Raw genomic sequence first — 25,093 nt, forward strand, 5'->3', positions numbered from 1 at the left:
TGTTAAAGCTAGACGGCCTTTCGATTTCATAAAATCGGTGAAATTTAGTTCCCTCTGAAATTTAGTCATTGTTATATATGTTTATTTCTGTAATATCTTTAAAAATATCAGGCTATTCTGTGGCTGGGAAGTTATTTAATTTGAGGGGATTCCTGAGCAAATAATGTGCGTGAAATCGCTTGCTTCACATAGTCAAACAGACAGAGGAAGTCCGTGTGCGCATGCGCAGGTTTACCACCTTCTTCTTTTGGGTTTTCTGTCATGCAGCATCTACAGTGTTGCATTACTGCTATCTACAGGTTTACCTTTGACCGTGCACTGACAGTTGCATCATTCTGTCGCTGAACGAACAGCTGCTCACACCGAGGTGCTCGCTGACCGCCAATATTTATTAGTTTGGTCCTGTGTTTCCTTTCCTTCACAACATAACGTCTTTTCTTCTCGCTTTCCGTTACTGTAGTCGGTCTTTCACGTTTCATTCGCACACTCCCGTCCTGCATTTTTCTCTCCTATTTCAACTTTGTATCCCACAATGCCTTGCACGAACAGGGAAAGCCCACCACATGATGCATGACATAATATCTTGAATTGGGTCATGGTGAAGCAGGAAAAAATAGCGGAGAATTTAGGGCCACATGGCCCTAAAGTTATTAATTTGTTCTATTTTTTTTTTTAAACTAATAAAATTGAAGTCTGTGATTTTGAATTCAGTAGCTTTCGGTCCACTAAACAAAAATAATCGGGTGTCGGGGAAAATTCTTTTCATGACCTACACTTGAAAAATCTGAAAGGCAGTTTACCTTTAACTTTTAAACATAATTAACTGTAGATTTAGAATGTGTACAATAAAACACCTTTTAATTTTTTGACCAACTGGACTCATTTTGTAGTGACATGCCCCGTTTAGAGTGATCTACATTCTGGAACTGAAATAGATTTAAATGGGATTGTCATCAACCTAGACCAAAAAAAAAAAGTGTGTGGGAGTTTATGTAATCCCTAAATTAGTTATTTTGGAAATGTAAATGTTTACAGAATCAAACGTTAGGTTCATCTCATCTCATTGTCTCTAGCCACTTTATCCTGTTCTACAGGATCGCAGGCAAGCTGGAGCCTATCCCAGCTGACTACGGGCGAAAGGCGGGGTACACCCTGGACAAGTCACCAGGTCATCACAGGGCTGACACATAGACACAGACAACCATTCACACTCACATTCACACCTACGGTCAATTTAGAGTCACCAGTTAACCTAACCTGCATGTCTTTGGACTGTGGGGGAAACCGGAGCACCCGGAGGAATCCCATGCGGACACGGGGAGAACATGCAAACTCCGCACAGAAAGGCCCTCGCCGGCCCCGGGGCTCGAACCTGGACCTTCTTGCTGTGAGGTGACAGCGCTAACCACTACACCACCATGCCGCCCAGAACTACAAATCCTTAGCATATTTTGACCGTATATATGGTTCTGAGTTTATTGCCCCTTTTTGCCTGCTTGTGGAATAACTGACTAGCTCGTTTTAAGTTTTACTGTAAAGTTCAGCATTCTCAGACTTTTCCAGTGTCAAAATAGTAACATGGTGCTGTTTAGAATGTAAAGCAAATGTAAGTGTTTTTAAAATACCATTTGACTCTACAGTCCCGCTTCTATTCACAGTCTCTCTGACTTAATGATTCTTAATGACCTCTAAAAAATCCTGCCCCCGTGCTGTCGGTGACCTTATTCTGTCATATAAGGTTACTCATGAGGTAATTTCTCACTGTTTATGATTCCACTTACACGCCTCCTTTAGTATTTGTTTACAATCATCCATCCATCCATCCATTATCCGTAGCTGCTTATCATGTGCAGGGTCGCAGGCAAGCTAGAGCCTATCCCAGCTGACTATGGGTGAGAGGCGGGGTACACCCTGGACAAGTCACCAGATCATCACAGTGCTGACACAGAGACAAACGACCATTCACATTCACACCTACGGTCAATTTAGAGCCACCAATTATCCTAACCTGCATGTCTTTGGACTGTGGGGGAAACCAGAGCACCTGGAGGAAACCCACACAGACACGGGGAGAACATGCAAACTCCACACAGAAAGGCCCCCATCAGCCACTGGGCTCAAACCCAGAACCTTCTTGCTGTGAGGTGACAGTGCTAACCACTACATCACTGTGCCACCTTGTTTACAATCATAAAGTAATTATTTGATTTTCCAGGCTTTAGTGTTGCACAGTTTGGAGCTTGTGCATTACTGAAGTGTGGTGCTTTGCCACTAGATGGTAGCACTTGTCAATGATCTGATGTACAGACAGTTTGCCTTGTGACTCCCGGATTCCATGACTGAAGTGCCATTTATTGTTGAAATATCTTGCAATTGTGGGGGTTTTTTTTGTAAAGATTTTTAAAAATTGACTCCAAAAAAGGCAGTTAACCTTTAAAAATCTTGTTAACCCATCTTAGACAACAATCTCCTTTTTTTTTTTTTTTGTTCCTTTAAGGTATCTTCGCTGATTGATTGATTGATTGCATTTGGCTCTATAACGAGTAACAGGGATGAGGGCTTTTTTTGTTTTTTATCATACAACTAACAAATACAGAAAATGAAGCTAATCAAGAGCTACACTGATGGCACGAGGACACTAAGGTCATTCTGGCAATTTACATTAAACATACTTTTTATAATTATTTTAATGTGCTGTATTTTGGCTTTGTATGTTCAAAGTGACCTCGTCAGTCAATATACCAATATTATTGAAATTATTTTTTTTTTTTTAATTAGTGGGAGAACTTTTCTTCTTTCCCTGATCCTCAGGAAAATATGTTATCTAATTTTATCTGTCTGTTTAATATATAAGGGTGCGTGTGGTCAAGTAGCAGGGTTGAGGGAATGTTGTGGGGTTAAACTAAAATGTACACTTTTTTTCATAATTATTAAATTCATAATGGATGACTCGCCGAAAATGATGTTTCAAGCTTGAGATGATAAATGGATTCGTGCATGAATGCAAAAATAAGATTCTGGAAGTATTTTAATGATTATATTTTAAGTTAAAATGTTGCTGCAGTGGGTTTGGTCAGGCATAAATTTGCTTTTGAAGTGCTGTACAGTATGTCTTTACATACATATTTGTAAATGTAATATCAGTGGGATACAAGCGGCACCTCAGTCATGGAATCACCTCAATATCTTTGAGACCTTAAATCAGACAGGGTTCCACACATGATGATGGGGGGGGGGGTTCTTTTTTTTCTCTTTTTCTTTCTTCTTTGTATTATTTTGGCACAGCTTTGTATTGGAGAGGGAGATCATGAGAGGTCTGAATTCAGCACTTTTTTTTTAGTTTTTAGAAGAAGAAAAAGAAGCCTTTATTTGTCACATGTACACTCAAGCACAGCGAAATTCAAGATAAACTGGCTTCTGTTTTAATAACAGGTTACCATGGAAATACATACATACATATATACACATACACACACACACACACACACACACACACACTCTCCGTATTAATGCACTCATCAGATGGTTCATTTGAAAGCTCAAGGGGGAGCTGGACATAGCTGTACTGCACTTCCTCCCCCCCGCCCCGAGACCTTCTGCTCAGTCCACCGCCTCCTCCTTGTGCCTGCTCTATCTTCGATCTGCCTCCTACACACCTCTATATACTCTGACTCAGCTCTCTGATCCACCCCTGTGCTGGCCTGGTCTCCCCCAGTGACTCTCTCCCTTGAGATGAACAAAAATAAGTGTGGTATCTCACTAGGACTGGGGAGTAACTTCAGTAAAGTATGTCACCAATATGCCATTAGTTTATGAGGGTACTGCGTTCTCAGCAATGCTTCTATAAGACTAACTGTATGTTATAGGTTTTTCTGTATTTGGACTATTTTCTATTTTTGTAGAACAATCCTGAAGCCGTCAGAACTATGAAATAACATATGAAACATGTATGGTAAACACAAAAGTGTTTAAAAAAAAAAAAGTGTTTCATATTTTAGATTCTTTAAAGCAGCCACCGTTTACCTTGATGACACTTTGTACACTATTGGCATCATCTTAACCAGCTTCATGAGGTAGTCACCTGGAACGCTTTTCAATTAACAGATGTGCCTCGTCAAAAGTTAATTAGTAGACTTTCTTGCCTTCTTAGTGTGTTTGAGATCAAACAGTAAATAACAGAAATATAAAATAAACAAGCGTGTTTGTGTATGTTACACACACACACACACACACACACACACTGTATATCAAGCAACCGATGGGATCTTTGTCATTTAGCCCATTTTTTTAAAAACATGTAATTTGATACGGTTCCCTCTTGCATATCGACTAGCCTATTTTTGTAATATTTCTGAATTTACAAAAACAAAATCAACATGTTATGAACTTCCAAATTTTACTGCTTCTTTAAAATATAATGCTTGAAAAAGTGTCATTGGGCAGAATAAAGTCTAAATTTTTTGTAAAAGCCCATTTTTATTAAAGCACACCATGTTGTACTCTAGCCTTATTCAGAGAGAATTTGTTTCATAGACAGAAGTGGGCCAATTCCATTTTTTTTCTATGTTATTCTCAGTGATCTTCCATCTGAAGGTCTGTTTTGTTCTGTCTTCTCTCTTGTGAATGTGCTGCCTGGAATTATGGAATTGCCTACTCTTTTTGACAGTCTCCATGGTAGTTTGATCATTTTCCCCAGTTCAGATAGATAGCATTTCTTATTATAAAGGCTCTTTGACCACTGCTATTCTGCTTATTTAATTCCTCTTATTTCAGGCAATCTCATCTCATCTCATTATCTCTAGCCGCTTTATCCTTCTACAGGGTCGCAGGCAAGCTGGTGCCTATCCCAGCTGACTACGGGCGAAAGGCAGGGTACACCCTGGACCAGAGATGCACCGATTGACCGGCTGCCGATCGGAATCGGCCGATTTTCACGTGATCGGCCATGACCGGCGACCGGCCGGTCAAAATTAAAATATGCCGATTTTCTGCCGATCAAAACTTGTGTATCACATAGAGATGAAAGTGGAAATACTCGTAATTCGCAACTAAAAGGCTGCAGCTCCACTGGCAGCTTGAACATGCTTTCTAGTCCGATTGTGTTGCGCTTGCGCAGAACAGTGTCAGTCCTGCGCGCCTAACGAGCTCCGGTGCGCGCGCCGTTAACAACAACGAAATTCACTATATTTGGATATCCACATATAGTGAAATTATTTTTGTGCCAGATATTGGATGTGAAAAGAAGAAAACGTTTGTGGTTGTGTGAATTTCCCATTACAGGAATGTTAGCCTATTACCAAACATCTAGTTAGATTTGTACAAAGAGAGAAAGAAAAAAAAATGTCTTTTTGTTTGTTTTACAGCCTTGGTTGCACTTGATTCCATTGGAAATTACTCTACAAATACACATTTGACAAAGATGATAGAATGGCTATGGTATAAGTATGACTGGAAATTATTTTTGTATTTTGATACTGAATGAAGAAATGGGTTGTTCTATAAGGCACAAGTTTTCAGATCTAAACAGGCTTATGAAAGTGTGTTCCATAGCAGTAGGCAAATAATATATGAGGGGGAAGTTGGTTTTGTGCCAGATATTGGATGGGAAAAGAAAAAAATGTTTGTGTGAATTTCCTATTTCAGGAATTAATGTTAATACCAAACATGAAGAAAGATTTTACAAAGAACAATGTCTTTTTGTTTGTTTTCAACCTTTGAGGTGTTAAATTTATTACTGAAAATCTGGCAGAATGTTCTATTAAAGAAAAGATAAAAAGAAAATAGTCTGTGTGTGCTGTGAAGTGGTTTGAAAAAATGAAATCGGAATCGGCCAAAATCGGTATCGGCAGGTCACACTCCATGGAAAATCGGAAATCGGAATCGGCCCAAAAAATTGCAATCGGTGCATCTCTACCCTGGACAAGTCGCCAGGTCATCACAGGGCTGACACATAGACACAGACAACCATTCACACTCACATTCACACCTACGGTCAATTTAGAGTCACCAGTTAACCTAACCTGCATGTCTTTGGACTGTGGGGGAAACTGGAGCACCCGGAGGAAACCCACGCGGACACGGGGAGAACATGCAAACTCCACACAGAAAGGCCCTCGCCGGCCCCGGGGCTCGAACCCAGGACCTTCTTGCTGTGAGGCGACAGCGCTAACCACTACACCACCGTGCCGCTTTCAGGCAATCATGAATATATAATTGATTTGGATAATGTATATAAAATTTGGGTGTGGATGATGTGTGTCAGATCACTTTGTGTAAACCGTAGGTGCTAAAGAAGGCAGCTGGACTTGCTTGAAATTCTTGATGACATTTCACCTCTCATTCGAAAGGCTTCTTTAGTTCTGTCTGACTAGTGGGAAGTTCCAGGTATTTATCCTCTAGTGGATCAAAAGCAACCCTCGGGAGAGTCGTTGAGGTCACCTGGGTCGTTGAGTCATCCTGTAGGTGTAGGTCACTGACTTCAATGATGCACATGATGGCAGAGAGAGCCAACGATGCACAGATCACCCTTACGACCAGCCTCCAGGGACCTACACCTACAAGATGACTGAGGCCAAGTTTACATTAGACCGTATCTGTCTTGTTTTCTTCGCGGATGCACTGTCCGTTTACATTAAAACGCCTGGAAACGGGAATTCGCCAGGGTCCACGTATTCAATCTAGATCGTGTCTGGTCCGGTGCTGTGTAAACATTGAGAATACGCGGATACGCTGTGCTGAGCTCTAGCTGGCGTCGTCATTGGACAACGTCACTGTGACATCCACCTTCCTGATTCGCTGGCGTTGGTCATGTGACGCGACTGCTGAAAAACGGCGCGGACTTCCGCCTTGTATCACCTTTCATTAAAGAGTATAAAAGTATGAAAATACTGCAAATACTGATGCAAATACTGCCCATTGTGTAGTTATGATTGTCTTTAGGCTTGCCATCCTTCCACTTGCAAGTAGTAAGTGATATGCACTGGGATCACACACACAGCGGCTCAGTCCCGAATCACAGCTTGTTCACTTCACTCGCGCGCTCTGTGAGCTGCGCAGGGCCGGAGTGCGCACCCTCCAGAGGGCACTCGCTGTTCAAGGCGGAGTGATTTGGAGCGCAGGATGCCTGCGGAGCCGAGCGTATCCGTGTATTGGTATTGCTGTGTGCACGCGAATCGTGTATTGGTGTTGCTGTGTGCACACTAATCGTTTTAAAAACGTTAATCTGATGATCCGCTGATACGGTCTAATGTAAACCCCACCTGAGAGCGTCAACGACCAAGGTGACCTCAACGACTCTCCCGAGGGTTGCTTTTGGTCCACTAGAGGATAAATACCTGGAACTCTCCACTAGCCAGACAGAACTGAAGAAGCCTTTCAAATGAGAGGTGAAACATCTTCAAGAATTTCACGCAAGTCCAGTTGCCTTCTTTAGCACCTACGGTTTACTATGACCTGGATGACTGAGAACCTTCACAGACATCACTTTGTGTATACATCTTCAGAGTGGGATCTTATTAAAAGAAGAAAGAAAAAAATAAATTTGATAAAAAATAAGCGTAATTAACCATTATGTGCTTCAGGTATAGCAGATATAGCGCTTTGCTTTATATATACATCTCCCACAGTATCATCACTATTTTGTTTTTCTGTAAATTTGTTCATGATCCTGTAAAGAACATTGCAACTGTTCACATTCATGGGAAAGATATTGAGCAATCTTTTACATTATTTTATAGCTGGGTTTTCTCATACACAAGATATGCAGATATTTTATTTTAGACATCACTTTGAGGTCTATATAATGATAGGGAATACCAGTGTGCCTTCTATCAAAACCACTGCCGTACTGTGGGTCAGTACTTTTTCCCTCACTGAAGTGCTCGAGTCTGCAGTAGGCTTCGGAGGGTAAAAAGCTTCAAATTCATGAGCAGAGTGGATCGTACATCTCTCTAGTCTCAGTAGGTAGCAGGAACTGTTTTATAAAAACACCAAATTTGTGTGTGTTGAAAATTCAAACACTCTTAAAGGAACAGTCCGCCGTACTTCCATAATGAAATATGTTCTTTTCTGAATTGAGACGAGCTGATCCGTACCTCTCCAAGCTTTGCGCGACCTCCCAGTCAGTCAGACGCGCTGTTACCAGGGCTCGAAATTAACTTTTTTTCTTTGTGTCCCCCAGTGGTCCCGAATTCTGTGTTGTATTGTCCCGAATGGAAGCAATAGTGTCCCCATTTTTTTCCTCTCTGAAATAACCAGTGGTTAATATTATCATATGAAGTTACTATTATATTTGTAACTATGCGATTTTGAACCCTTTATATCATTTTTACAATGAGTCACAAGACACAAGCGACACATGTCCTATACATCATCTACTTCAAAATTACAGTTATTGCATTTTCAGTTTATTAAACTTTGGCGATCTCACTGTATGAATAGATACCCGTTTATTTAAAGGGGCCAACTAGCTCATTCAGAAAATGTTTCAACTCCCTACATCTGCAGTACACTTTAGTTGAAAATAAGACCCCTTTTCTGTTCATTTCATCTACTTATACCTTGAATATCTGTTGGCACTTATAAGGCCAACTTATCATTTTCACCATTTCCATTATCCATTTTTATGAACTTTCCGTTATCCATTTTTATGAACTTTCCGTTATCCATTTTATGAACTTTCGCTGCCGAAACGTGGGTGCGAAAGTTAGCAACATCAACATAGTGGCAGGTCCGAGCCTAGTTGTGCTGCTGACTGACTAAACTTTCTGAACTAGAAAGACACCAAGAAAACTCACTTATTCTGTTGAACGGTATCTTCCGTCAATATCATCCACATCATTCCTGTTGTATTTTATAACGTGTCTAACAGTGTTCATTCAGTTCATTCAGTTGCTAGCGTTGCCTGCAGACCAGGCGATGACACTTTGGATCCTGAAGGTCCCGGAGACGTTATGTCTGGGCTTTCAGTTTCTTCCCCGCGGTCGGGCCGCTTCAACCACTTCAGCATTTTTGTTCTGGCAAGAGTCGGCGCAGCGTGTGCGGTAGCAATTCCATTCCAAGTCCATATAATGCGGACTCCGGCCGAAGATTCTAGAACAGAATGCGCTGCTCTGTAGCCTACTGATGCAGGTGCATCGAAAGTGTAGCTACTATGTATTTTTCGCTGTTAACGTTTTAAAATTAAAATTGACAAATTAGGTGAATGTCTACGTATGTGTTACGGCTTTGTAAATAATATTAATGTAGAACTTTTTTTTCTAGATCTATTTTTTTCCATTGTCCCGGGTTTGTCCCAGATATGATAATTTTGTGTCCCGATGACATTTTTTATGGTCCCCGGGACATCAGGACACCGTTAGTTTCGAGCGCTGGCTGTTACTCCTGTTTACTCCTGTTAGCAATGTAGCTAGGCTCAGTATGGCCAACAGTATTTTTTTGGGGCTGTAGTTAGATGCGACCAAACTCTTCCACGTTTTTCCTGTTTACATAGGTTTATATGACCAGTGACATGAAACAAGTTCAGTTACACAAATTGAAACGTGGCGATTTTCTATGCTATGGAAAGTCCGCTCTATAATGACAAGCGTACTAACACCTTCTGCGCACTTCGGCAGCGCATTGATATCTGCACTCAGGAGTGCCGGTATCAATGCGCTGTCGAAGCGCGCAGAAGGTGTTAGTACGCTTGTCATTATAGAGCGGACTTTCCATAGCATAGAAAATCGCCACGTTTCAATTTGTGTAACTGAACTTGTTTCATGTCACTGGTCATATAAACCTATGTAAACAGGAAAAACGTGGAAGAGTTTGGTCGCATCTAACTACAGCCCCAAAAAATACCGTTGGCCATACTGAGCCTAGCTACATTGCTAACAGGAGTAAACAGGAGTAACAGCGTGTCTGACTGACTGGGAGGTCGCGCAAAGCTCGGAGAGGTACGGATCAGCTCGTCTCAATTCAGAAAAGAACATATTTCATTATGGAAATATGGTGGACTGTTCCTTTAAGGCTTTTATGCCTTTCTTTTTTTCTATCTTGGTAGATTTACAGAAGGTTTTCCCCTAGTAGAAAGAGGTAAAACTGGAGCACTGTTCAGCTGGAAGTTGTCAAATGATCATACTAAGGCTGTTTTGATAATGCCCAGTGCTCAATGTTAAAAATCAGTTAGTCACAGTTTATGCAACTGTTCAGATATTTCTAAGAAGTAAACAGTTGTATTGAGCCTTTTTCATTCAAAGTATAATCCTACATTCATTCAATTGGATAAACCTTTTAATCCAAATTATTATATCCAGTCACTGGATATGAGCAATCACATGCTCTGATTGGCTACTCTACTACTAGGCTATCAGCTCATACACCGTAAGTAGAGAAAAACAAAATGGTGGCGCAAGTTGCTGAACCAACCGAGGACAAAATAAAAACTCTACTCGAAAACAAAACCCCAAACATACAAAAAAGTAACAAAATATGGAAAAAGAACGCGTCTCCCCCCCCCCCCCCCCCAAGAATTATAGCATTTTTCACAAATTGCTACTGTCATTTCTCGTCTGTTTACGTTCTAACCGGAAATTATTTTGTCAGACATTTTGTATAATGTTTTTTTTATTTAGCGAATTTGCAAAAAATAATGTTCTGTTTCTTAAAATCCAGTGAACGTGGATAGAATAAAACAGTTATTCCACACAATCTCGTCGTACATGGCTTATAGCCAACTCGGTGCTACGCACCTTGTCAGCTATCAGCTCATGTACGACTCCGTTTCATGGGATAACTTAATTATTCACACTGTCAATTTCTCATCTCATCTCATTATCTGTAGCCGCTTTATCCTGTTCTACAGGGTCGCAGGCAAGCTGGAGCCTATCCCAGCTGACTACGGGCGAAAGGCGGGGTACACCCTGGACAAGTCGCCAGGTCATCACAGGGCCGACACATAGACACAGACAACCATTCACACTCACATTCGCACCTACGGTCAATTTAGAGTCACCAGTTAACCTAACCTGCATGTCTTTGGACTGTGGGGGAAACCGGAGCACCCGGAGGAAACCCACGCGGACACGGGGAGAACATGCAAACTCCACACAGAAAGCCCCTCGTCAGCCACGGGGCTCGAACCCGGACCTTCTTGCTGTGAGGCGACAGCGCTAACCACTACACCACCATGCCGCCCACTGTCAATTTCTAAAATGATAATTTCTGTAAATGTGTATATATAACAATATTGAAGTTGTGTGCATGTCTGTGTGTCAGGATGCCCAGATCGAGAGGGAAAAGGCTGTGTATAATATCACAGGTGGATGCACTGCACTCGTGGTGGTGTTCATTCTGGGCAAGCTGTATGTGGCCAATGCAGGGGACAGCAGGTGAGTGACTGCAGCTCATTATCCCACACACGGTACATCCAGCTTTCACATGCAGGAATCTCTCTTCTTTTCTCATTAGTGCTCAGTAAGGCTTGTAATGCTGGTGACACTGGAAATCTGCTCTCTGTTCTGTTCTAACCGTGTGTATTTATCGAATAATTAAGAGTTGTAGAGTCAATCTGGTGCAATGGTCCTAATACTTTACTGTATGATGTAGCTATACTGATTCGAACAGCATCTATCAGGGAGAATTGGGAGACTGTTGTGGTTTATTCAATTCAAGTGACTCTTTTTATTATTAGTATATTGTTATTTAGAATGTTGCTGTAGAAACGTGAACGTGATCTCTGTGCACGTCAGTCCCAAAAAGGGAGGTGTGGCCTCTGTACCTGTCTGTCTCAATAAAGAAGGGATGGCATCCAAGCCTGTCAGTTCCAGAAAACGAGGTGTGGCCTTGGGCTTATTAATCCCAATGTGGAAGGTGTGGCCTTTGTGTGCGTGTGTCAGCTTCAATGAAGAAGGCGGAGCCTCTGTAACTGTCCATTCCAAAAACATTAGTGTGGCCTTTTGTTCCTGTGAATCCAAGTAACAAAGGCATGGCCTTTGTCAGTCCTAATAAAGGAAGTGTGGCCTCTGTACCTCTCGGCCCCAGTAAAGGTGGTGTGGCTTTTGTGCCGGTCAGTCACAGTGAAACAGACATGCCCTGTTATTTAGAACAAATATGGGTGTGGCCTCTGTGCCCATCAGTCCCAATAAAGGTGGCAGAGTCTTTATGCCTTTCAAACCTGGAAGGTGTGACCTTCATGTCTGTCACTCACTATAACAAGCGTGGCCTGTTAGTTCCATAAAACTAGGTAAAGTTTTTTTTTTTTTTCTTTTGAAATCTGCCTGCACAATATTGACTCGCATTGCAGTGCACTGAAAGAACTGTAAATCGTATTGTATTGGCTGCTTTATGTTCAAGTTTCTTATGTTAGATCACTGAGATGCACATCATCTCGCTGGGAAACATACACATGAGTGAATTAATAATTAGCAAGATCTCATCTCATTATCTCTAGCCGCTTTATCTTGTTCTACAGGGTCGCAGGCAAGCTGGAGCCTATCCCAGCGGACTACGGGCGAAAGGCGGGGTACACCCTGGACAAGTCGCCAGGTCATCACAGGGCTGACACATAGACACAGACAACCATTCACACTCACATTCACACCTACGGTCAATTTAGAGTCACCAGTTAACCTAACCTGCATGTCTTTGGACTGTGGGGGAAACCGGAGCACCCGGAGGAAACCCACGCGGACACGGGGAGAACATGCAAACTCCACACAGAAAGGCCCTCGCTGGCCACGGGGCTCGAACCCGGACCTTCTTGCTGTGAGGCGACAGCGCTAACCACTACACCACCGTGCCGCCTAATTAGCAAGATATTCATTTTAAATCAATGGGAGAGGAGCTTATTTGATCGATAAATGGTTCCAAGTGTTTTTTTTTTTTTCTCTCCCGGCTGCAATGTTGGCAGTCACAGTGTAAGCAGGCCCTTGAAGTTCACCAGCCTGTTTTCTTACATTGTACACTGTTAATGAGTGGTTCTTATGAGCAGGCTGTTAGTGTTGTAAAAATAATTCAGTCTTACTGACTTTTCTTTAGAAGCCCCCTGGAGAGAGAGAGAGAGAGAGAGAGAGAGAAAGAGAGGTCCACCAAACAGTCCCAATGTGGGCATCAAACAATGTGCGTCTGACTATTAATACACACTCGAAACAGCCCATTCGCCCAACATCCTTAATTTATGCTGTCACATACTGAGAAACATGGTTTGGTGTAGCTGTTTCCTTCTTCATGCGAGCAGTAGGCTGTATTTAGCGGTTCCAGCTGAGCTGCTGTTAGAATCTAAGGGCATAATTAACCTACTTTTCAGTGTTGATCAGTTTAGAATGAACTTGGGTTGGTCTTCCTGTGTGTGTGTGTGTGTGTGTGTGTGTGTGTGTGTGTGTGTGTGTGTGTGTGTGTGTGTGTGTATTTCCAGAGCTATCATAATCAGGAATGGTGAGATCATCCCTATGTCTGCAGAGTTCACTCCTGAGTCAGAGAGACAGAGACTGCAGTTCCTGGTTAGTATGAGATCAATAGAAAACGTCTGCTGAATTATAAAAACATTTTGGTAATGGAGTAATCAACGATTGAAAAGAATATGTTAATTTTGTTGGAACGGTTATGTTCTATCAGTGTTTAATGTTGAAACACTTGAAGCAAGGAATAAAACATGATGGGGTGCTGTTGAAATAATCAACGACCGGGTGGAATGAATGCGGCCAAATGCAAAGCGGAGTTACTGTTGTCTCTTCAAACTGGATTATTTTCCTTTATTATATGGCACAAGCTACTTCCGGTAAAATCGTGCGCTCTGATTGGTTCTTTGGCTGGCAGTGTTTTCCCGTAATTCCTGTGGGTGATTACGGACTTTCTGTCCAAGGCACCAGTTTTCAATGTTGCAAAAAAAAAAAAAACACCTGTTCATTATCTAGCATCATTTTGTTCAAAAATAAACCAATATAGTTTATATTTTTATCTTTCTCAGAATATTTGTCATGTATTACTCGAGTACAGAAATAAATTCAGTTTTGAAACCACTAGCTGTTTATTCTGCATGCGTGACTCAACTACATTACAAATATGACGTGACTGAAAGCAGTGTCATGCCTCATTATCATGACCAACTCGCCTATGGCTCGATCTGTACTGTCAAGACCTCGGTCTAATATCTTCCTGTAAAGACCTCGCACTGTGACCCAAAGCATGTTATTTATCCTCTTCCACAGAAATCTGCCAACAATTGTTGGAATTTTTGTTTATTAAAACGACGACATGATGGTTTTTCACCATTTATAGTTACATTAACGTTACAGAATGTCCATGAGACAAGTTGGTTCCTGTTATCACTTACTTTATAGCAGCTATAAACTGTCGCCACCTCCATCTTTTTTTTTTCTTCTTGAACTTAAGACAAAAAAATGCAGCCTGTTCTGTTCATGAGAAACAGGGACAGTCCAGTCTTTAAGATTCTCTTGTGGTAGAAACATACTGACTGTTACAAAGTGCTGACACTCCAAACTCCTTCCATATATAAATGTTAAATGAACTCTTCCTTATAAACTTTACAATATCAATTATCATACTTTTTTTCTGTGACATAAAACATACTTTTAGTTTGTTTATTATGAGGCTTAGATTGTTGTAGATCATGCACCATACAAGTCCCTTGAACGAATTGTTACTACAACCCCGATTCCAAAAAAGTTGGGACAAAGTATAAATTGTAAATAAAAACGGAATGCAATGATGTGGAAGTTTCAAAATTCCATATTTTATTCAGAATAGAACATAGATGACATATCAAATGTTTAAACTGAGAAAATGTGTCATTTAAAGAGAAAAATTAGGTGATTTTTAAATTCATGACAACAACACATCTCAAAAAAGTTGGGACAAGGCCATGTTTACCACTGTGAGACATCCCCTTTTCTCTTTACAACAGTCTGTAAACGTCTGGGGACTGAGGAGACAAGTTGCTCAAGTTTAGGGATAGGAATGTTAACCCATTCTTGTCTAATGTAGGATTCTAGTTGCTCAACTGTCTTAGGTCTTTTTTGTCGTATCTTCCGTTTTATGATGCGCCAAATGTTTTCTACGGGTGAAAGATCTGGACTGCAGGCTGGTCAGTTCAGTACCCGGACCCTTCTTCTACGCAGCCATGATGCTGTAATTGATGCAGTATGTGGTTTGGCATCGTCATGTTGGAAAATGCAAGGTCTTCCCTGAAAGAGACGTCGTCTGGATGGGAGCATATGTTGCTCTAGAACCTGGATATACTGTACCTTTCAGCATTGATGGTGTCTTTCCAGATGTGTAAGCTGCCCATGCCACACGCACTAATGCAACCCCATACCATCAGAGATGCAGGCTTCTGAACTGAGCGCTGATAACAACTTGGGTCGTCCTTCTCCTCTTTAGTCCGAATGACACGGCGTCCCTGATTTCCATAAAGAACTTCAAATTTTGATTCGTCTGACCACAGAACAGTTTTCCACTTTGCCACAGTCCATTTTAAATGAGCCTTGGCCCAAAGAAGACGTCTGTGCTTCTGGATCATGTTTAGATACGGCTTCTTCTTTGAACTATAGAGTTTTAGCTGGCAACGGCGGATGGCACGGTGAATTGTGTTCACAGATAATGTTCTCTGGAAATATTCCTGCGCCCATTTTGTGATTTCCAATACAGAAGCATGCCTGTATGTGATGCAGTGCCGTCTAAGGGCCCGAAGATCACGGGCGCCCAGTATGGTTTTCTGGCCTTGACCCTTACGCACAGAGATTCTTCCAGATTCTCTGAATCTTTTGATGATATTATGCACTGTAGATGATGATGTGTTCAAACTCTTTGCAATTTTACACTGTCGAACTCCTTTCTGATATTGCTCCACTATTTGTCAGCGCAGAATTAGGGGGATTGGTGATCCTCTTCCCATCTTTACTTCTGAGAGCCGCTGCCACTCCAAGATGCTCTTTTTATACCCAGTCATGTTAATGACCTATTGCCAGTTGACCTAATGAGTTGCAATTTGGTCCTCCAGCTGTTCCTTTGTTGTACCTTTAACTTTTCCAGCCTCTTATTGCCCCGTCCCAACTTTTTTGAGATGTGTTGCTGTCATGAAATTTCAAATGAGCCAATATTTGGCATGAAATTTCAAAATGTCTCACTTTCGACATTTGATATGTTTATGTTCTATTGTGAATACAATATCAGTTTTTGAGATTTGTAAATTATTGCATTCTGTTTTTATTTACAATTTGTACTTTGTCCCAACTTTTTTGGAATCGGGGTTGTATAAAACAAGCACATTTAATATAAACATGTGGTTTTACTCGCATCCCACACAACTATCTGAGCCGTACTGTTATAGACAATTACTTGATGTGGAGTTTATTATATTAAGTAAAATATCAGATTTTCGGATATCCGTGTCATTTGTGTGCAGGGTTACATGCAGCCTCATCTGTTAGGGGGAGAGTTCACACACCTGGAGTTTCCTAGGAGGGTCCAGAGGAAGGAAGTGGGCAAAAAGATGCTGTACCGTGACTTCACCATGATGGGCTGGTGAGGATCCTGGATTTCTTACTGTGTGCCTGTCCGTGTACGTATGTGTGGTGTGACGTATTCATAGGGAAAGTGCAAGAGAGAGAAATGGGTAATTGCGTGTCAGAAACATGCCAGGGCTGGTTGCACAAAGCGCTTTAAGTTTTCCCATTAAGAATCGCACATAAGGCTTCATTTCTCTTTAGCTGAAGGATTTACTTCAGGGTGTTGCACAGAATCCCTTAAAAGGTTTCATTAGTTAAAGGATTTACAGCACTGAAAAAGATTTTACAGCAGTAAAGTTCCACAGTTTCCATGGAGACTGGTTATTTGCTTGCACTCATGCCTGCATGTGATACCGGTTATTGCCTCATCTGTCCACCTCACAAATTCAAGTCCAGTTTATTTGTATAGCACTTTTAATAACAGACATTGTCGCAAAGCAACTTGACAGAAAAATAAAGACTTATTAAGTATATGAGAGAATTTTATCCCTGATGAGCAAGCCTGTGGCGAGGAAAAACTCCCTCAGACAACACAAGGAAGAAACCTTGAGAGGAACCAGAATCAAAAGGGAACCCATCCTCATTTGGGTGATAAGAGATAGCATGATTTATAAATGACTCGCTTCTATAACGGTGTCCTATATAGTCAAAGTATAACTGTGTAACCAGGAAATTCATTATAGTTTTAGCATGAAGTCTGTTTTGTTGACGTTATCAAGTGTTAAGTGATGGAGACTCGAGTGCTAAACTGTTCATGACGACTGTAGTCCTAAAGTTATCATGGCAATTGTAGTCCTCAGCCATAATAGCAAATCTGTAAGTGTCCAGAGCCGTCTTCCAAGTGCGACTTTCGACTGTCTGTATGGGGCCGTCCTCCACAGGAGCGATGTGATGAAACTCCAGCCAGAAGTAGGGCATCAGGATGGATCAGGCAGGTAGGAAGAGCAGAAGAGGTCAGCAACACTGGTGTCTCAGGATCGACAAAATTGGCCTGTAAGTATAAGAACGAAATGGAAGGAAGGAAGACAAGAATACCAAATTTGTTCAGAGCAAGAAAAGATACTTCTGGAGTAATATGATCAAAGAAAGCATATACTAAAAACTCAATCTGATCCACAAATAACAGCAAACTGTAAACAATGAAATGGTGCAAGAGGAAAGTGCAGTGAAAAATTAATTAACATAATTCATAATTCACTTGATTTATCGCCATAAACTTAGCTGGTTAAGTTGGATTGAGAGCTCCCTTGAGTTGTTTTCCTTACTTTGGTTGCTAAAGTCTGGTCTGCAACAGCGTAATGAACTTTAAGAGTTTTTCTTTTTTTTGTTTTGTTTTGTTTTTTCCGTACTGAACATCTTTGGTCCATTTACCTGCAAGGTCAGTAGAGGTTGCGCGAGAGCGGGCCGAGAGGTTGCGCGGGAGCGAGGCTGCGCGAGAGCGGGCTGAGAGGTTGCACGGGAGCGGGCCGAGAGCTACCTGCAGGCTGCATAACAACAACAAACGCAATGCCCCCGAAGAGAGCTCCTACGGTCGAGGAGATTGACGACATCAAAAAATCCCTCGACTTTCTGGGTGAGGAAATCTCTGCTGTCAGGATGCAGCAGAAGACCATCCTGGACCTGGTGGAAGAGGTCAAAGTTCTGCGGCTGCAGAACACGGAGAAGGCAAAGAGGATCGCTTTTCTCGAGAACCGAGTGGAGGATCTGGAGCAATACACCTGGATAAATAACATCATTGTGACCGGACTGCAGATTAAACCCCGGTCATATGCTGGAGCAGTGGCGAGAGGAGCAGAACGAGGAGGATGCTAACTCTGTGGAGCAACAGGTGTTAGCATTCCTGCACTCCAAAGGGATAGAGGTAAAAAGTACAAACATCGAAGCACGTCACCCTCTCCCATGGAGAAGCAACACAGACAAACCGGCGGTAATAATAAGATTTGCCAACAGAAAGTATAAAATGCAACTGTTAAAGCAAGGGAGGAAACTGAAAGGCTCAGATGTTTTTCTAAATGAGCACTTAACCAAAAAAAATGCAGACATTGCAAGAAAGGCGAGACTCCTGAGGAAACGGGAAAATCCAAAACACTTGGACACAAAACTGCAAAGTATTCATAAAGCTGAAGGGATCTCCAGAAGAGGCCAAGATCCTGGTCATCCGAGATATTGGGGAACTGGACAAATTCTGAGGGAGCCAATCAAAGCAACTTACAATCATGACACAAGGACGGGACACTGGACGCAAGAACTGGACACTTTCCTTTATACTGAGCATAAAACACAAGATATGGAAAATAATATTGATCCGGAAAATAATCTTTTCAGCAACATCAATATCAGCTGCCGGTATTGCACTGAAAATCAATACAATGCAACGATCAGAGAAGGAAATAAGATATCAATTATTCATTTCAATACCAGAAGTCTGTATGCCAATTTCCATAAAATGAAGGAATATCTCAGTCAGTTCAATACTCCATTCAATATAATAGCCATATCAGAAACTTGAATCAATGATGAGATGGGAGTAGATTTTGAGCTAAATGGGTATGAACTTAATTATATCAACAGAAAGAACAAAAGAGGAGGGGTAGTGGCAATACATGTTAATAATAGTTTGGAATATAAAATTAATAATAAAATGACGGTAGCTGTTGATGATTGGATGGAGTGTATTACAGTAGAAATATGTTGTGAAAAAATATAACGGTGAGCTGTATATACAGATCTCCTGGATCAAGCATAGAAGTTTTTATAGATTGGATGGAAAGTATGTTTATAAAATCAACTCAGAAGGTCATGTACATCTGTGGTGATTTTAACACCGATCTCTTAAATCATAAGAAACATAAAATGACAGAAGAGTTCATTAACTCAATGTTCAGTATGGGACTGTATCCAACTATTACCAGACCAAGCAGGATCACTTCTCACAGCACCACTTTAATAGATAATATATTTACTAATATCCTGGAAAATAATATAGAGAGTGGACTACTATTAACAGACATCAGTGACCACCTACCTATTTTTAATGTATATTACTGTAATTATAGCAAGAAAAAGGATACTAAAAATTATAAATATATAAGAGTGAAAACTGAAGAAACCATGATTGCACTAAAAAATGACTTAATGATACAGGACTGGAATGTAGTTTATAAAGAAAAAGATGTTGATAAAGCATATGAGGAATTTTTAATAATATTCAATGAACTATATAATAAAAATTGTCCTATAAAGAAATACAGTAATATACATAAATATACAAATAGTCCGTGGGTCACCAAGGGGCTACAAAATGCCTGCAAAAAGAAAAATATATTATACAGACAATTCTTAAAGCATCGAACTATAGAGGCAGAGGAAAAATATAAAAAATATAAAAATAAATTAACTAATATTATGAGGATATGTAAGAAAGACTATTATAATAAATTAGTGGAGAAAAATAAAAACAATATTAAAGGTACCGGTATATGGACTGTACTAAATGGTATTGTGAGAAATGGATCCAAAACTATAAATTACCCGGAGTACTACACTGAAAATGATAAGACCATAAATAATATGGAGGATGTGGTGAATGGTTTTAACCAATTCTTTGTAAATGTGGGACCAAATTTAGCGGCAAAAATAAAGGAACCCGAGACAACACAATATGGGGACATAGAAGATATGGGGGACAGAAATCCAAGTACAATTTTTCTAACTGCAACTGATGATGAAGAAATTATGCAAATTGTAAGAAAATGTAAAAACAAAACCTCTGCAGACTGGAATGATATAGACATGTTAACAGTAAAGACAGTTATTGAGGGAATTGTGAAACCACTCGCCCACATCTGCAATTTATCTTTCAATCAGGTACATTTCCAGACAAAATGAAAATTGCAAAAGTGATACCATTGTTTAAAACCAGAGATAGACACCATTGCACAAACTACAGGCCTGTTTCTTTACTCCCCTAATTCTCCAAAATACTCGAAAAACTTTTTTCAGATAGATTGGACAAATTCATTGAAAAACACAACCTCCTTACAGACAGTCAATATGGATTCAGAACGGACAGATCAACATCGATGGAACTAATAGAGGAAATCACAAACTGTATAGACAATAAAAAATAGCAATTGGAGTATTTGTGGACCTAAAAAAAGCATTCGATACCATTGATCATAGTATATTATTAAGTAAACTAGAAAAGTGTGGTGTTAGGGGAGTTGGGTGGAGCTGGCTATCGAGCTAGTATCTAAGAAACGGGCAACAGTTTGTGCAGATAGGTGACCATAAATCTCATTTCATGAACATTACATGCGGGGTACCACAGGGGTCAATATTAGGTCCGAAATTATTCATATTATATATCAGTGACATATGTAGAATTTTGCAAGTACTGAAATTTGTTTTGTTTGCAGACGACACCAATATTTTTTGTTCCGGTGAGAATTTGCAGCAGACTTTGGAGACAATCACAACTGAAATAAATAAACTAAAACTATGGTTTGACAAAAATAAATTATCATTAAATCTAAGCAAAACAAAGATCATGTTGTTTGGGAGACACAAAATAGACTGTAATGTAGAATTGATAATAGACAATACTAAGATAGAAATGGTACAGGAAATTAAATTTCTTGGTGTGATTTTGGATCATAAAGTCTGCTGGAAACCTCATGTAGGATACATACGAGCAAAACTGGCAAAGTGCTCGGCAGTTCTGTGGAAAACAAAACATATTCTTCATTGCAAATCTTTGCGTACCCTATATTACTCGTTATTTTTGCCATATCTGACTTACTGTGTCGAAGTCTGGGGAAACACCTACAAAACCACTCTGCAGCCGATATGTACAATACAGAAAAGAGCAATAAGGACAATAAACAAAACAGGATACAGAGATCACACAAACTCACTATTCATAAAATCACACGTTGAAATTTATGGATCTGATCAAATTCAGAACAGGACAAATAATGTACAAAGCGAGAAATAATCTATTGCCAAAAAATATACAAGGAATGTTTAGTGAGAGAGAAGGGGGATATAATCTAAGGGGAGACCTAAATTTTAAAAAACCAAAGGTTCAAACAAATATGAAAAGCATGAGCGTATCGAGCTGTGGGGTGACTTTATGGAACAGACTGGAGACAGAAATAAAACAAAGTGCAAATATAAATCTGTTTAAAAAAGGTACAAAAAATATTTTTAAACAAGTATATAGAAGAGGAAGTATGTTAACGGAGGATGATGAGGGATAAATAGAATAGGGTTGATTGTTATATTAGAACTAACTTAGTATATGGTATATATTTATTTATGGGGATAGTTTATATATTTATATTTACAGGGATAGGTATGTAGTAGATATTTATTTTTGTAATTATATATTTATATAGGTAGTGGTTAGCGCTGTCGCCTCACAGCAAGAAGGTCCTGGGTTCGAGCCCCGGGGCCGGCGAGGGCCTTTCTGTGTGGAGTTTGCATGTTCTCCCCGTGTCCGCGTGGGTTTCCTCCGGGTGCTCCGGTTTCCCCCACAGTCCAAAGACATGCAGGTTAGGTTAACTGGTGACTCTAAATTGACCGTAGGTGTGAATGTGAGTGTGAATGGTTGTCTGTGTCTATGTGTCAGCCCTGTGATGACCTGGCGACTTGTCCAGGGTGTACCCCGCCTTTCGCCCGTAGTCAGCTGGGATAGGCTCCAGCTTGCCTGCGACCCTGTAGAAGGATAAAGCGGCTAGAGATAATGAGATGAGATGAGATATTTATATAGATATTTATGAAGTGTATATATGGTATGTAGTATATATTTTTGTAATTAAATATTTATATAGATATTTATGAAGTGTGTGTGTGTGTGTATGTATGTGTATATATATATATATATATATATATATATATATATATATATTAGTATGTAGTATATATTTATTTTTGTAATTATATATTTAAATAGATATTCATGAAGTGTATATATGGTATATATTTTTATAGGTGTATTAATGTAGTTTGGATTTCAGGGTAGTTAAAAAGGGGGTGGGAAATTAAAAAAAGTATTGTACTTCTTCCCACTCCTTTTTTGAACAATGTGCGGTGTTTTGTAATGTCTTAGCTCTATGTTATTTTATTTATTTTTTTGTCAATTTCTCGTTTTCTTTCTTTTGTATGTACAAATAGTTACATTTTTTTTATACATGTTCGAAAATAAAAATAAATTCATTCAAAAAAAATAAATTCATTCATTCATTTTTAAGTACAAGACCAATATAAGGAGTAAAACCTTAACTGCAGAAGTAATAAATACATTGTAAGGAAACCTTAAGGAGAAGGCTTACACTTATTTTCTGCAACCGATTTTAGGGAACCTTAATTCAGACTTGAAGGAATAGAAAATTCCTTGACGTGATGGCTTCACAAAATAGCACAAAAGCATCTACACTTGCATGCACATTTAAGAAATTTAGAATCTCTGAATATTTACATTGGAAACATCCCCAGTCCAACACACACCCACGTCCATGGTCTTCATTTGCACATCGGATGACACATACTTGTCACATGTTCAATTTTAAATCCCGAACTCATCTCTCCCTGTTATTTAAAAGGATGCTGTAGATCCACACTTCAGACGTTCTAATGAATTTGAATGAGTGCTGATTAAAATCCTTTTGTGGGAATTAATAATAGCTTTTTTAAAAAAATTATAACATGTGAACTGTAAAGCCCTGTTCATGTTCATGCAAGTCTTTAGCACTTTCAAATTCCAGATTATGACGTGTCGTCTCGTACATAACGTGCCGCTTTAATTTTTACTACTTTCATCATATTGGCTTGTTGTTGTGTTTTTGTGAGACGTGGAAATCTTCATCAGACAATTCTCTCAACTCGTATTCTAATCATGGAGCTTTAGACCGCGTCTTTACTTGTTTGCTTTGCCCCTGCAGGGTGACCTTCACTTCCAACTCTCTTGTGTTTGTGTGTCTGTAATTAAAACAGCCTTAGTTGCTTTGTCAGGAAACAAATGCTGATGGTTTCAAGAGCATTATTTTTAATACCCAGTAATTTTAAGAGCTGAAAGAGTTTGAGCGACATCTGTTCTAAAAGATCATTGTAGCTTTGTGAATTGCATTGTGTTATTAAAGAAAGATGTTCATTATAGATGCAAGGCCATGGAATGCGTCTGTCGGATTGTTGTGGTGGTTTGTTTGTTTTGGGGGTGTTTGGGATTTTGTTTTTTCCAAAACTTTCATTGAAAATTTTAATTAAGTAAATCATATTACTTTTAATTCCAGAAGTTAACTCCAGAATTATGGACACCCCCACCCCCCAATAATTGTAAAGCGACCTTGGGTTTTGAGAAAGGCGCTATATAAATTGAAATTATTATTATTATTATTATTATTATTATTAAGGGCGGCACAGTGGTGTAGTGGTTAGCACTGTAGCCTCACAGCAAGAAGGTCCTGGGTTTGAGCCCAGCGGCCGGTGAGGGCCTTTCTGTGCGGAGTTTGCATGTTCTCCCCGTGTCCGCGTGGGTTTCCTCCGGGTGCTCCGGTTTCCCCCACAGTCCAAAGACATGCAGGTTAGGTTAACTGGTGACTCTAAATTGACCGTAGGTGTGAATGTGAGTGTGAATGGTTGTTTGTCTATGTGTCAGCCCTGCGATGACCTGGCGACTTGTCCAGAGTGTACCCCGCCTCTCACCCATAGTCAGCTGGGATAGGCTCCAGCTTGCCTGCAACCCTGTAGAACAGGATGAGTGGCTACAGATAATGGATGGATATTATTATTAAAAAGATTAGGCACCAATTTGAAAGATTTGTTCACATCACAGCAGCAACTAGTGATTGGTAACCTGGTGATTCAATAATTTCAGTGTCACTTACAGTACATAACCTAGGGAAGAATGGCACTCCACATGTGCAAATCTAAGAATATAAAGGTAGTTAAACATACTGTATCTCTGACCTTGTGCTACATTACAGGAAGAGTCTTAGTCCTCATATTCTCTCCATATTAAATGTCGGGGTTGCCAATTATTTTAAAACCTTTGTTTTGTTTTGTTTTTAAGTGTGTGTTTGTGCATGCTTATGAGAGCGCTACAGAAGATGCACACAACTCTGAATGCAGTTGTACTTTGTGTGAAGTAAAGAACAAATTATGAACTTTAACTGTGTTCAATCAGTTTGGTGTAAAAGAGTACATTTTTAACGAGCCCGCCAACTTTGTCCTATTTTCAGGGCGTATAAAACCATCGAGGATGAGGACCTCAGATTCCCTTTAATATACGGAGAAGGAAAGAAGGTAAGAAGGTGGCACGGAGTTAATGAAGGGATCCATAGAGAGAAAAAAGTAAAAAATAAAAAATATATATATGACCAGAGAAGCAGCCAAAGGGTGCATTTGGTTCAACACTGAATATAATAATACACAACAGGAATGTGTTATTTTAAAAAGAGAGATAAAGAGAAGGCAGTTAAGGAGAAGACTGGAAGCTGATGAGTGGAGATAGTGTTAAGTCTGAGAGAACGAGGGCAAGAGTAATAGTGTGAGAGAAGAGAGCTTAAGTGTGCTAGTGGGACTGATGA

At 40.0% G+C, this 25,093-nt stretch overlaps 1 protein-coding gene across 1 annotated transcript in view; it reads left to right on the forward strand.

Annotated features, from left to right (window-relative positions):
* The window catches only part of LOC132869723 (protein phosphatase 1H-like), a 78,961-nt gene that overhangs the window by 41,015 nt on the left and 12,853 nt on the right, over nucleotides 1–25,093 (forward strand). Inside the window, exons 4-7 of the mRNA XM_060903078.1 lie at nucleotides 11,257–11,369; nucleotides 13,394–13,478; nucleotides 16,403–16,521; nucleotides 24,746–24,809. Coding sequence (XP_060759061.1) covers nucleotides 11,257–11,369; nucleotides 13,394–13,478; nucleotides 16,403–16,521; nucleotides 24,746–24,809 — 381 coding nt within the window. The remainder of the gene's footprint in view (nucleotides 1–11,256; nucleotides 11,370–13,393; nucleotides 13,479–16,402; nucleotides 16,522–24,745; nucleotides 24,810–25,093) is intronic.

Source organism: Neoarius graeffei, chromosome 21 (genome assembly GCF_027579695.1).
Source record: "Neoarius graeffei isolate fNeoGra1 chromosome 21, fNeoGra1.pri, whole genome shotgun sequence".
Taxonomy (NCBI): domain Eukaryota; kingdom Metazoa; phylum Chordata; class Actinopteri; order Siluriformes; family Ariidae; genus Neoarius; species Neoarius graeffei.